A 15,176-nucleotide genomic window follows, 5' to 3' on the forward strand; every position below is an offset into this window, starting at 1 on the left:
TTCCCTCAATGAAGTTTTAATTGATGGTACATTTTGTGCTGAAGGTCACAAGTGTTGCAATTTTGGTTTGAGTTAGGAAAAAAAAACCCCAAACACTTGTAGATGCCTTCCAGAGTTCTGTTGGGGGCAGACTGGAATGTTCAGAAATTCTTGAGTGAAAAAACCCAGTTCTGTAGCTTTTGAAAAAAGGGAGATAATTCAGTTGAAGTGGGAGAGAAAATAAAACGAAAAATAAGGAAGGCTTTCCAGAAAAAAGTTTAAGGTTTTTATAGGCACCTTTGAAGTTGAGTAAAGTTTTTCAAGAAGTATAAAGCAATCAGCGTCATTTTAAACCTAAGCCCAGGAGTTCCTATAAGATGGGTCATTTATAAGAAATAGGGAAGATGAGCTAGTATTTTTGAACCTGAGAATTATGGTGTTTTAATGCGAGAAAGTGAACCTTACAATTCCATACCTTTGTTTGGCAAATGAGGAAATAAACCCAGTGTTTCCTAGTCAATATCAGAAAGGTACTAGAATGCCAGTCGTTTAACTCTGCAGTGTCCTTCCCACCAATACATGCTGTGCTGTGTGATACTGTGTGTGTGAGAGAGAGAGAGAGAGAGAGAGAAACACCTATCAGTTGCTTCCTGCCAACAACCTGACCAGGAATGGGACCTGTAATCTGAGTGTGTGCCCTGACTAGAAATCAATTGAACCTGTGACCTTTCTGTGCACTGGGTGACACACCAACCAATTGAGCCACACCAGCCAGGCGAAGCCTCCTTTTGTGAAGTATTTATTTATTTATTTTGCCTGCCTTTCCCATGTGTTTACCAAGTTGTATGGACCTGGTTTTGGAATCAGGAAAACATTTAGAGGTGTAGTTGGGAAAGGAGACCCTCAACAGTGATGTTTCAGATTCTAGTATCTCTTGCTATTGCATCTAAAAACCAACTCTTTATTTCAAAACTGCATAATGGCCTTGATGTAAGTGCATCAGTGTAACCATGAAAAACTGATTTGAGTTTTCTCACATCAAACTTGTTCTTCCATACAAACATAATTGGGGATGTGCAAAGTAATTTCTGTAAGTATAGGGGGACACTTTCATGTCACCAAAACACAGGCATTTCATTTCTGTAGACCCACATTTTAAATTTTTTTTAAAGATTATAACATTTTTAAAATTGGGTTGTATTTTATCATTGATGGATTTTTACAATAAATTGGCAACATTTTTCTTTCTAGTACTTAATGCTTAAAATGCAGTGGTGTTTTAGATTTGATGAGATAAGGTACTTACAGCTAAGCTTGATTTGTAAGTAACTATTCAATGAGTATATAATTTCGAATTTGAATAGTGGATTGTTTGGGGTTTGGAAGTGGCTGCTGAGCTACTCTGCTATGTTTTAAGGTTCTCTGGCAGGTGTGGGGAACATTTTTTCTGTCAGGGGCCATTTGGATATTTATAACATCATTTGCAGGCCATACAAAATTATCACCTTAAAACTTAGTCTGCTATATTTGGTCAAACATTTAATTAAATCACCCCTAATGCCTTGGCAGGGCCAGACCAAATGATTTCATGAGCCTTATACAGCCTACAGGCTGGACATTCCCCACCCGTGTTCTATGGTTAGGGAGCATGATAGCTGTATTGTAATATATATTATGCATATGTAATACATATGCAATAAATAAGCATAATATCTACACTAATAAAAGACAAACATGAAAATTGACTGTACCTTCCCTATGCCTTAAGCCACACCCACCAGGCAATCAGAGCAACTATGTGCAAATTAACCCAACCAAGATGGTGGCCGGCAGCCGCGGAGCTGGACCAAGCAGGAGACTTTGTTGCCCCAATGACGGAGGAAGCCAAGCTTCCTGCCTGCTGAGGCGGGCTCTGAGCTCCGCTCAAAGCTACTATCGTTCAGTGCTATACAAGCTGTGACTTTCAGAATCGGTGAACTTAATACTTTTTACTTCCTTAAAAGAAAGGTATGTGTAAGTGAAAGCAAAAAAAAAAAAAAAAAAAAAGAAAACAAGGAGCAGTTGGGAGCTTCAGTCACCCACCAGCCTGAAAACAGCCCTCAGCCCCTCACCCAGAGTGGCCAGGCACCCCAGTGGGGACCCCCACCCTGAAGGGGGAGTGACCAGCTGCAAACAGCCATCATCCACTCATCCAGGCTGGCCAGGCACTCCTATATAATAAAAGGGTAATATGCAAATTGACCCTTACAGCAGAACGACTGGCAATGACTGGTAACTATGACACACACTGACCACCAGGGGGCAGATGCTCAATGCAAGAGCTGTCCCCTGGTGGTCAGTGCGCTCTGCCCAGCCACAAGCCAGGCTGACAGCTGCCAATACAGCGGTGGTGGTGGGAACCTCTCCTGCCACCTCAGCAGCACTAAGGATGTCTGACTGCAGCTTAGGCCTGATCCCCACTGGCAAGTGGACATCCCCCAAGGGCTGCCAGGCTGCCAAAGGGATGTCTGACTGCCAGCTTGGGCCCGATCCCTCAGGGGGCGGGCTTAAGCCAGCAGGTGGACATCCTCCAAGGGGGTCCTAGACTGCGAGAAGGCATAGGCCGGGCTGAAGGGCCCCCTCTCCCCCGAGTGCACATATTTTTGCGCACCAGGCCTCTAGTATAATAATAAAAGCATAATATGCTAATTAAACTGGACAGCTGAATGACGTCCTCTCGGATGTTTTTCCGGATGATCTTAGGGACGAAGCCAGGGCTGTGAGGGCCAAGCCCCTTGCACGAATTTCGTGCATCGGGCTTCTAGTATTCCTAATAAGTGTACATTTGTTAAATTCATGAGTATGTGCATGAATAAATGAGTAACAAGGACACAGTTTGAGGTGAGCTGAAGGAGGAGTATTTTCATGAACGGAGTCTCAGGTGATGGTTAGGAACATGGTACTGTGGTTTGAGTCAAATCTGGGCAGGTGCTCTTTGGCCGTAGCTTCATTAATCCCACAGCATCTTGTAAAGGATGTGGTTGCTCTCTATGTGGAAGAGGACTCAGCTGGTGGCTGACTGATACAGATTTGCCATCCCTGTTGCGAGCATATCTCTCTCCCATTTCTCAGTTCCTTTCCTTCATTGCCTTTGTTACATTTTGCACTTTTGTAGTTTTGTGTTTCTTAGTTTAATGTTTAGCTTTTGTACAGACTCCATGTGGGTGGGGCCTGAGTCCATCCATCTTGTTCTGCCCTGAATCCGTAGTACCTGGCAGATAACCTGGCACAATGAAGACCTCAGAGCAGTTTGGTCTTCTCATTCTGCATGAGTAATAAAAATGGTAATAAATAGCTAATAGTGAAATAGCATTTGCTCTTCCTTAGGCATTATGTTACGTGCTCTACATATTATGAATTCATTTAATTTCCAAATTGCACATGAGGTACATCATATTATCATTATTTTTACAGTGCGGCTGCACCTTTAAAATGTTTCATATGTTAAAAGTCTACACGTGTGTGCACATACACATTATATGTAGACATGGATTAGTATATTTACATACAAACAGAATATGCATGAAGACATGTATAAAACATTCTGGTTGGACTTATTTTAAAATGTGAATTATATATGCTCTCTTTAGAAGATGATTTACATCTGTGCTCACATCGGATGTGAACCCAATTTTGGGAGTACACCAGTCATTTTGCTACCCAGTTATAGTCATCATCTCATATCAACATCACAGCATCCTCGTGGGCAGCTGTTACTCCATTTACAGATGGGAAGACTGAGGCGAAGGGAGATCAGAAGACTTCCCCCAGATCACAGGGCTGGTGAGCAGCTGAGCACACACTCAGTCTGTCTGATTCCTGGGACTGTGTTCTCAGCTGCTCCTGGGACTCAGTCCCAAGGTTAGGCTGGCCAGTTTGTAAGAACCTGAAGGGAAGGCGACTCCACCACATTCCCTGGAGGGGGCCCAAGGTGCGGCAGCTACAGCCTTCACCACTGGGAAATTCTTCCTGGCGGCCAGCCTCAGGCCTTCCTGCCGCCCTGGTGTTTAGTTAAAAATGCTCATTTTCTTAATATTAGTAAAGTCAGTGTCTCCTCATATTTGATTTACCATTTTTCTGCCTTCAGTCGTCTTTCTTGTTTGTGGCCTTTATTCATTGTTCTGTCAGGCTTTTGGTCTCTTGTTGGTGTTTCATGTTGCTAAGGTTAATTTCTTGTCTGTTAACATGTTATGAAAACATTCTCCTGGTCTGTCACTGCCTTCACTCTGCTTGTGGTATATTTTGATCTGAGCTCTTTCTTTTCTTCAGTATCACATGACTGCTCCTGGATTTCATTTGTTAAAGAAAAAGAAAAGAAAAGGTTAGCATGGAATTTGTACTAGATTGATAGAGTGTTGAGGACAGCTAGTAGTATTGAGGGCTGGACTTCTGTGTAATCTACAGATTTTAGGGAAACCTCTAATCTTTATATTTTTCAAATCACACAGAAAGAGGTGGAACTTAAAGACATTTTGCTTGATATAGTGTTTCTTTTGCAGACCCTGCCTCTTGTCCTAAAATTCAAACATTTTCCGTGCACCTGCACTTACCATGGTGTATAAGACATGGTTCTTGCACTCAGGGATTTATAGTGAGAAGTTCTAAAAATATTTAGATGGTACTTGAAATAATCTAAAAATAAATTTAAACAGAAATTAATTCTACTTAGATATAATGTAGTAAAGAAAGTAACAAAATTTACACGCCCATCCTCATACAGTGTGTGGCATTAGTATTATATGTTATCTAGTACACTAAGAATTTCATTAGGGAAGAACACCCTAATGGTGATTGTTGAATCACCATTGTGGCTGCTGGGGCACCTCAAGGTTTTTCTCTGGGGTTCAGAGGCCACTTTGATTGCCGTCATTTCTCATTCAGTTGATCTACATATTCCAGAGCAGTGATTCCTTACCTAGGACCTCTTCTGACTGGTTTATCCCTATGGTGCAGTATCAGTTTGGATGGCATGGGGCCCTGAATCCCTAGTACCCGGCAGATAACATAGGGTACTAATATTTGCATCTATTATACGCCCTAGAACATAGGGCATACATGGGCCAGGACTAGGGCAGAGGTGAAGAGAGTTTTTAGTTCCTGAGGGATTATAGCCATGGCCAGGAACACAAACCACTTTTTTTTAGAAAGTGGGAGGTCAAGTGTCAGATTTTAGGAATGAATTGTGGCAGCCCAGGGCTCAATTTGGAGGTAGCCCCAATGAGGAATCCATTCCTAACCCTACCCTCTCTCTCTATCCCTGCGTCTCCCGACTTCTGCTCTCCGCCCACAGATTTACTTGGGATAGGAGAGTTTACCCCAAATGCCCAAGGCCTACAACAGTACTTTTCACACTGTGCGGTTGTGGCCCACTTTATGTCAGTTCAGATGGATTGTGGATTTTTTGAGGGCCCAGATTCTCTTACTCGGCACTTACTTCTTGATACTCAGCATTGTGGCTTGGCATAGGTTCTCCCCAAATATTGATTAAATAAATGAATGATCATAACAATCCCAGGGACTGGATATGTGCTTGATATTCTAGCATCCTTTCATTTCAGTACCAATGTTATCTTGTCTGGCATCATCCAGGTTTCTTGTCAGGACGGAATGTGGCCAGGAATTTCATTTCCTTATCTTTGAACATACATTTTTGGGCTGGCTCAAAGTGATAGTCTGTTAGTTCTAGCTTACCTGAAACTAGGTCTGAGGAGCCTGGGCTGATATAGTAGATGGGGGGCTCACATGCACATGTGCACACACCCACACATGTGCAAGATAGCTCTCCCAAGATCCCCTTCACTAGATGCTGTAGAATAGCACGGTCATTGCACAGGCTGAGCAGTAACAAAGGGCTAGGAGACTGGAAGGGGAGCTGCATTCCTCACACTTTCAAAGCAGTTTTTATATATATGTATATTTTATTGATTTTTTACAGAGAGGAAGGGAGAGGGATAGAGAGTTAGAAACATCGATGAGAGAGAAACATCGATCAGCTGCCTCCTGCACACTCCCTACTGGGGATGTGCCCGCAACCAAGGTACATGCCCTTGACCGGAATCGAACCTGGGACCCTTGAGTTCACAGGCTGACGCTCTATCCACTGAGCCAAACCGGTCAGGGCAAAGCAGTTTTTATGAGCACCAGCATGTGGTGTTATGAAGCTTGAGCTCCATAGAGTATATCTAGAAGGTCCGGAGTAGGATATGGAGTAAGAGAAGGTAGTAGTCTTAGTTGTTCTGGTATTGAGGTCATGTTTATGTACAGAGGTAGACCTGTCTTTTCTCAGGATGAGAGGGGGCAAACATTATCCTCCCCTGTAGAAGAAGACATTAACTGTCTGATGGCTCCTTTCCTAAGTGAGAGGGTATAAGAGAACACGTGGAGGACAAGACTTTACCTTCAAAAAGCAAGCATTTCCTTTTAGTAAGGATGGGCTCCAGGTATTCTGATTTTATCATTTGCTTGTTAATCAAATCTACTTTCCTGCCTGAAAATTCCAGGTAGATGGACTATTTATTGGAGATTCCGGGAATGGGGAGCTGGGGGGCTGCTGGAGCAGATTCTGCCAGGAATAGCAGCCAGGGAGGAGAGGGTGCAGCTCTTCCATGAGGGTTGTGGTATCCAGCTAGGAGAATTGGCAGCTAAGGACCCACTAGCTAGGGTGGGTTCTTAGGCCACAGATTCCTGTTGTGGAGTCTACTGGCCCAGGTTCAGCTGCTTGGCCGTGCCCCGTATGCCAGGACTTGACCCTCAGTGCTCCCTCAGGGCCCTTTGCTCAGCATAATCTACTTCAAGAATGCAGCTGTTTGTCATCCAGCAGGTCTGTGTGCACACAGAAGACTCCTTTCCCCGTTGGTAGGGAGACATGGGCCTGTCTCTCTCCTGGAGGTCGATGGGACTCCAGAATTCAAAGTATTAGAAGCTGTGCTCAGCATGTGAGTTGAGATGACCCAGGGGGTGCTCAGAGGGCCAGAAGCAGATAAGTTATGGAACCTACGGCCCGAGGATTTAGGAGAGCTATGAGGCAGTGATTCAAGACGAAAAGCCTTGCGTGGAACCTGGCGTGATAAGATGTGCTTTTCTGGACTGCCTCAGTTGTAGGTGGACAGCCAAGCACTTTGAAAGGACCATGGATGGGCCATGGACACAGTAGTTTGGGGCTCTAATGGGGCTTTAAAGGTAGTCAGAAGTAGCCCACAATTTTAATTCGTCTGATCTCTACTTTCTGTTGGTTTTTGAAATATGGAGAGTTGGCTTTAGTAACTACATAGGTTTCTCAGTTTTTGTTGAGATAGATAGGTTGCTGAAAATAACTTTTTAAAAATGTTTCTCCCACATCTACTTTTCCTATTTTATTTTCTCTCTTTTTTTTAATATGTAAAGTCTTGAGTGTTATATTTGAAGAGTTAAAATGAAGTAACTGGATTATTTTAGATGTTTAATTCTATGACTTAACATTGGATTCTATTTTAGAAAAGTTTTATTCTAAGACTTAGCATTTGATGTTAATATTTAATGTTAGTATTATTATTGGGGAATGAGATATAGAGTCCTGACAAAGTTTTACTCTTCTCTCACCTGTTGTTTATAGAATTTGGGCTTAACGAGGTTGGGTCTCCTGGGGAAACATGTGGCTGTCTAGCAAACATTACTAGTGGGAGAGACACCTGGATTTCAGTCCCTGGATTGAGTTTGAGTCATTCGTCTTCCAGCCTGTTTCTTTTTGAGGACTGAAAGTTATAAACTTGAGCTTTTCTTTGCCAGCTCAGAAAAAGCTGTAAGATAGAGATTGTCAGTAAAGGGGTATTCTGGAAAACAGAACAGTGTCTTTTTTTTTTTTTTGTCACCAAGTTCAATTGATGATCCAGAAGTTTGGAAACATTATAACGTATCATATTTGCTTTACTTTTCAGTGCAACAGAATGGAATTCGGCATTGTGCTTATGTAGCTTCCCGGAAACATCTCTACGTTGATAAAAATACAAAGGTTATTTGTCAGGGTTTCACTGGTAAGCAGGTATGTTTCAAGATTTTTTTTAAAAGATGTATGCTATAGATGCAAAACATTTTTCATGATTTTCTATGTTTTTAATACAACAAAAGTTATAATGCATGATTGTTGCAGAAAAGGAACACAGTACAGCAATGGAGGAAGTTCGTTATACTCAGCCTTTAAGATGAAAATTATATTTAAGCTTTCCTTGAAAATTCCTCCTGGGATTATATTATGTTGGAAACCCACATGTTCTCCTTCAGCAGGTGTAACACTACTGGTTTTCCTCCAGCACTAGGACAGATCACAATTTCCTTAATTAAGCAGTAGGTAAAGTAGGCGGCTTATGTTTAAGTCTTGTACAAAAATAATACGCAGTCAAAAATAGCTCTATAGTCAATGTGGGGAAATGTGCCAGCCCAGAGAGGCTCCTGGGGTCTGAGACAGGCTGAGGTAGCAGCACATCGACTTCTCCCATCTGATGTTCTCTCTGTGCAATGGTCTTGGAGGAGGCTAACAGGAAGAATTGCTGGAAGCTTTTTAATTTGTTCTCATTCATTTATATTTATTCTCTCTCCCTGTCCCCTGCCTACATTATAGAATTTGCATAAGTTTAAATATATCTGTACTATGACTCCATAATAAAATGCAACATAAGAATCTCCTTTCCCTCTTTCCACCATTCTTCTCTCCTGGAATTCCTTCTGTTAACAAGTTGAATGTGTCCTTCCAGATAGTTTTCTTGCTCATATCTATATTTATATAATGTGCATTCTACAGAGCTTATTCTACAATACATGCAATATTGTATAGATATATAATACATACATATCTTAAAACACATTATATGGTGTATAATATAGATCCTACAAATATCTCTATATATGAAAAGCTAAGTGACCTACCGTCCATCTGACCATTTGACTGACTGACCAACTGGCCGGTACATATGACACACACTGGCAATTTAAAAATAAATATTGACTCGCGGATGTGTGATACATATAAAGCTCTCACTGGCCCAGTTGCTTGTGACGCCAGAATGTACCTGAAGACCAACTATTGGCACAACATACCAGGATTTTTAATCTTAAGCTGAATGCTCTTTTAAATGATATATGTAAATTCAATTTATTTGGCAAAATAATAGCTAATATTCATGCCATCGAATTTCAGAAACGCGGACTACCTCACTTCACTCTCACATACTATTGATATTAGACAGTGAATCCAAATTATGAATGGAAGATGATATTGACCATATAGTTAAGGCAGAAATTCCAGATGAAGACCAGTGTCCTCAACTTTTTCAAATTGTAAAATCAAATATGGTACATGGACCATGTGGAATACAAAATCCAAACAGTCCATGTATGGAAAATGGAAAATGTTCAAAGGGATTTTCATACTTATTTGAGTGATAATTCCATTGATTCAATGGATGATGCCAAAAAGGAAAAATTTCCCATCGAATTTCTTAATAATATTACTCCTTTGGTAATGCTGTGTCATAAATTAAAATTGAAAGTAGGTGCAACCATCATGCTACTGAGAAATCTTAATGGTAAATGGAGTCTTTGTAATGCTACTAGATTTATTATCAAAAGATTGTGACCTAACATAATCAAAGCTGAAGTATTAACAGGATCTGCAGAACGAGAGGTTGTTCTGATGCCAAGAATTGACTTGTCCCCATCTGACACTGGCCTTCCATTTAAATTAATTCGAAGGCAGTTTCCCGTGATGCCAGAATTTGCGATGACTATTAATAACTCACAAGGACAAACTCTAGTTAGAGTAGGAATATTCCTACCTGAACCTCTTTTCAGACATGGTCATAGTCAGTTATATGTTGCTTTCTCTCGAGTTTGAAGAGTATGTGACGTTAAAGTAAAAGTTGTAAATAGTTCATCACAGGGGAAGTTAGTCAAGCACTCTGAAAGTGTTTTTACTCTTAATGTGGTGTACAGGGAGATATTATAATAGGTTTAATCAATTTATCATTGTTTTATCAATGTTTTTATATCATGTTTTTGTTGTTTTTATATCATGTCTTTGTTATTATATCATGTTGTTTATTAATCAATTTATCAATCATTGTTTTTATCAATGTTGTTTTTATATCATGTTTTTGTTATTTTTATATCATGTCTTTGTTGTTTTTATATCATGTTATTGTTTATTAATCTATATATTATTTTCATATACATTTTACTAATTTTCTTTCATCTTGACACTTCCATTATAAAGGGCAAATAGTGATATTAAAATATTTTGTATTTTAATTTTATAATTCTATATTCTATATACTATTTTGACATGTAATTTTTTATTGGTTTAATCAATTTATCATTGTTTTATCAATGTTTTTATATCATGTTTTTGTTGTTTTTATATCATGTCTTTGTAATTATATCATGTTGTTTATTAATCAATTTATCAATCATTGTTTTTATCAATGTTGTTTTTATAGCATGTTTTTGTTATTTTTATATCATGTCTTTGTTGTTTTTATATCATGTTATTGTTTATTAATCTATATATTATTTTCATATACATTTGACTAATTTTCTTTCATCTTGACACTTCCATTATAAAGGGCAAATAGTGATATTAAAATATTTTGTATTTTAATTTTATAATTCTATATTCTATATACTATTTTGACATGTAATTTTTTGCAGTAACGTAGTTACCGCATGAATCTTTCTTCTAATTAATTTCCTTTCAATGTGCATGAATCCATGCACCGGGCCACTAGTATGTCTATAAAATATATTCTCAAAAGTAATTATGGGTGTCAAAGTTTCTATGTATTAAAAATTTTAACAGCTACTGCTAAGTTACCCTTTAAAACATTTGTACAAATTTGTAGTTGCACCATAGTAGATGCACAGATTTTTCTTTAATGAGGGCATACTACCAAATCAATTAGATGATTGTGTCTTAACTCAAAGTATCCCTTTATCACTAAAGGAGAAATGACAAGATAAGAGCAGATAATGATTTTTTTTTGTAATTTAAATGCTATTAATTTTTCTGTAATGAAAAAAATTGTCATGCCCATGCTGCAGCATTTTGGTAATCTAGAGTAGGAGTTGGCAAGCTTATTCTGTAAAGGACCAGGTTGTTAACGTGTTAGGCTTGGTGGGCTGTGCTGGCTCTGTTACAGCCACTCAATGGCATTGTAACAGCAAAAGCCACCATAGACAATTGTCAGTGAATGGGCATAGTTATATGTCAGTACAACTTAATTTAAAGCCAAAGTCCTCAGGCCATAGTTTAGCAACCCCTGATCTAGATAGAGGATGCCACCTAAATATTAAATTTCTGTAACTTTTATTTTTAAAGTACTTAGAAATTACTTAAAATTATATGGTTCTTTTTTTTTTTTTTTAGAAAAAGAATTTGGTTTGAAGGTTGTTTTATATAAACTGTCCCTTTGCTTTTTGACTTGTTTTTGAAATAACTGGGCACGAAAATATGAATTGCAGTGGACTTTTGTTTTTTCTTTCTCTACTATCTTAAAAAAAAAAGCCACTACTAACAAAAAGAAACACCTACAAAACGTTGAAATTTTCTTTATAGGTGAAACTGACTTTTTTATTCTGATAGCCATATATTTTATGAGCATCACTCCTACATTCTAAACAAAGTTGATGCTCATCTAAGAATCGAAGTACATGTTAGGTTGCATACCCTGCCAATGAAAGCCAAATGCAGTCTCTTTTTGATTATTATTAATTTTGTTAGCATATAACCAAATGTTTGATTAACCCAAATTCCCCACATATGTTTATTACATATAATTTTGTTTTTCTGTTTGCTAAACTTTATATGATCTTATGACATTTAACCTCTGGCCTATTTTCTTAAGAACCATTATCCATGGTGTAAGGACTATTTGGAACTCTCTCTAATTAGGTGATAGTTTGCCTGAATATTGAAATCTAAGGTTGGTGACCTGCAATTACATCGTTTCTCCTTTAGTTAGATTTCTTGGTTAAGATTCCAATATTATAGGTAATGATGAGGTCTGAAATACAGAGCTTATCTTCATAGGAAATCTGCATTTTGTCTTATTAGCTCTTTTTTATTTCAGAGTGGATTCCAACAGTGCAGGTTTCCAATGGAATTTCTTAGACTGACTTAGATGGCTGCTAAAAATATTCCAGTTCTTAACTGTGCACTGGCTAATGATATGGGAAAACTAAGGAAAATCAGCTTACTAACAGGAAATGTTGCTGCTGTTTAGCACTACATTAGGAATGAAAGTCCAGTTTCGGTTTGTTTTTCCTTGCCATTCTAATGTAGATTAATACCTTTGCAAAATATAATAAAACCCTCAGCAGTATATTGCTGTAAAAATTTGCAAATGTTCTCACTTTTTTATTAGATTTTTTTTCCTTTCTTCCTGACCTAGCCACCTTTCCTGTCATTTTCGTGTGTGTGTGTGTGTGTGTGTGTGTGTGTGTGTGTGTGTGTATTTATGTCACTGCAGACCAGAAGGAATCTGTATACTTTGAATAGCACTGCTTTAAAGAGAGAGCTGTGGTTCTTTCCAAAATTCCATCACTGACTTGAGACAAGTCAATTCACTTGCTAGGGCCTAAGCTTCCTAGTTTGAAAAATGGAGTAGTTGAATTAGGAAATGTCTAAGTCCCTTTAGGGCCCTAATTTTTAGTCTATTAATACAGCGGTTCTCAACCTGTGGGTCGCGATCCCTTTGGCGGTCAAACGACCCTTTCACAGGGGTTGCCTAAGACCATCCTGCATATCAGATATTTACATTATGATTCATAACAGTAGCAACATTACAGTTATGAAGTAGCAACGAAAATAATTTTATGGTTGGGTCACAACATGAGGAACTGTATTTAAAGGGCCAGAAGGTTGAGAACCACTGCTTTAATAGAATTTGAGTAGTTGAGTCAGCATTTTCATATCCTTGTGGAATGACCACATAGACCCACACAGTTTTCAACAAGTCCTTAATTGAGAACCTTCTGTATGTAATGTATTGGTTTAGGTGCCATCCCACAGTGAGCAAAAAGGATAGAAATCACTGCCTTCATGGAATTTACATTTTAGTTGCAGGGGAGAGAAACACATCAACAAAATCCATGAGTAAGTTATGTGATATGTTAGGAAGTATAAATGCTATGGGGAAAATAAACCAGAGAAGGAGGAAGGTGTGCAAGTTTGTGGAGTCATGGTGGAGACCGGGAAGGGGGGATTTTATATCATGTGGTCAGGGGAAGGCCCAGAGTCCAGATCTAAGTGAGATGTGAGAGTGAAGCAGGTGGATATGTAGGAGCAGTATATCGTTGGGGAGGAGAGCGTGGTGCTGGCATCTGCTGAGTGGAGGCCAGGGATGCTGCGGAGGGGACCACGAGGCTGTGAGGCGGGAATGTGCCTGGTACGTGTGGAAGCTGCAAGGCCGCTGTGACAAGTGAAAGGAGCAGTGAGAACAGTAAATGAGGCAGGCAGGTAAGGGTTCTGAGATGGGGAGGCAGGTTGGATACTGACTTGTAGGCCAGTGTACCAGTAAGAGTTTGGCTTTTCCTGTGAATGACATGGAAAACCACTGGAAGGTTTGAATAGAGGAGTGACATGATCTTCCTTGTGTTTTAACAGGATCACTGGCTGCTGTGTTGAGCATAGATTGAAAGGAAGCAAGGGCAATATTTTGTCAAGAGTTGATGGTGACTTAGACCAAGGCAGAAACCATAGAAAGCCATAAAGATGTCAGTTTTATTTTGAAAGTAAGACAATATGCTTCACTGATGCATCTGATGTGAGATGTAAGAGAAAGGGAAGAATCAAGGATGACTTCAGTATTTTTGGTCAGAACAGCTGTTAGGAGTGGAGTTGTCACTCACTGAGATGAGTAGACTGGAGGGGAGTGATCAAGAACTCAGTTTTGAGCTCTTTAAATTAAGACACCTACTCGTTCTCCAAGTGGAGATGTTAGCTAGGCAGTTGACAGTGTGAGTATAGAATTTAAGGCAAAGGTCTGGGCTAGATATGTGTGTGTGGGGGCTGTCTGTATGTGTATGGGAGAGGGGTCACCGTATGGATATTTATTGCCATGATAAGGGAGGAGGTCACCAAGGGCACAAATTTAGATGAAAATGAGAAGTCTAAGGAGAGAGTGAGAAGAGGGAAGCCAGGGGAGGTAGAGCCCAGACGCCTAGTAAGAAAGAATGGGTCCGTGTCAGGAGGCATTTTTGGTTGTCACAGGTGATGGCGGTGGGGAAGAGGGCGTGTTACTGGCATCTGCCGAGTGGAGGCCAGGGATGCTGCTAAACATGATACAAAGCAGAGGACAGTCTCCCATAACAAAGAATCGATGTGTCTAAATGTCAGTAGTGTCGAGGCTGAGAAGGAAGAGTGGCTGGATAGGGAAATACAGATGTTGTCTGGGCAGCTTTAAAAGGCTCCCTTACGGTAGTGACCATAAATTTAAAGTGAGATCAGTTAGCATGGTTTGTTTTTTCTTCAGCTACTGTTTGGCTACAAATGTGCCATCTTAGAGTAGGTGGAGAATTGGATTTAATGAAGGTTTTGATTTTGCCAGATGTGTAATTGAAGTGAGGGAGAGCCAAGGTTGCCGTGAGAGTGTAATGACTGATCATGGGTCTTAAATTGAGTGAAGAGGAGTGTGAGGACACCTGGAGCTGAGGAATAGTGACAAAGAGGTGCCAAGCAAATATGAGGGTGTTTCTGACCCCCACCCAAATTTGAAAACGGAATAAAAAGAGACACCCTCTCTATATCTCCCCCCCCCCTTTTTTCTTTAACAAACAGCTTTTTTGGCTTTGCAAAGTCCTATTTGCTTCATGGTCTAAAGCTATGTAGTAAGTTGGTGAGAATGCTGGGTATTTGCTACTGTTATCTCTGAGTAGTTCACTTGTTTGTTTTCCTTTTCCAAGTTACTGAAGATTGCCTTTTGGCTTCCCAGCCTGGCCCTTCTCAGAGTCCTGTGCTTTCTCCCCCTCAGGGCACCTTTCACAGCCAGCAGGCCTTGGAGTATGGCACCAAACTCGTCGGAGGAACCACTCCAGGGAAAGGAGGCAAGACGCACCTGGGCTTACCGGTCTTTAATACTGTAAAGGAGGTAAATATTGGTACTTGGGTGATGGTGTGGCAAGAAAAGAAAAGC

The 15,176-nt window shown here is 39.9% G+C and overlaps 1 protein-coding gene across 1 annotated transcript in view; it reads left to right on the top strand.

The window, feature by feature from the left end:
• The first annotated feature begins 6,814 nt into the window (after nucleotides 1–6,814).
• Nucleotides 6,815–15,176, top strand: part of SUCLG1 (succinate-CoA ligase, alpha subunit) — a 29,434-nt gene continuing 21,072 nt past the window's right edge. Inside the window, exons 1-3 of the mRNA XM_015564107.1 lie at nucleotides 6,815–6,838; nucleotides 7,805–8,035; nucleotides 15,015–15,131. Coding sequence (XP_015419593.1) covers nucleotides 6,815–6,838; nucleotides 7,805–8,035; nucleotides 15,015–15,131 — 372 coding nt within the window. The remainder of the gene's footprint in view (nucleotides 6,839–7,804; nucleotides 8,036–15,014; nucleotides 15,132–15,176) is intronic.

This window comes from Myotis davidii, unplaced genomic scaffold, assembly GCF_000327345.1.
Source record: "Myotis davidii unplaced genomic scaffold, ASM32734v1 scaffold339, whole genome shotgun sequence".
Taxonomy (NCBI): Eukaryota; Metazoa; Chordata; class Mammalia; order Chiroptera; family Vespertilionidae; genus Myotis; species Myotis davidii.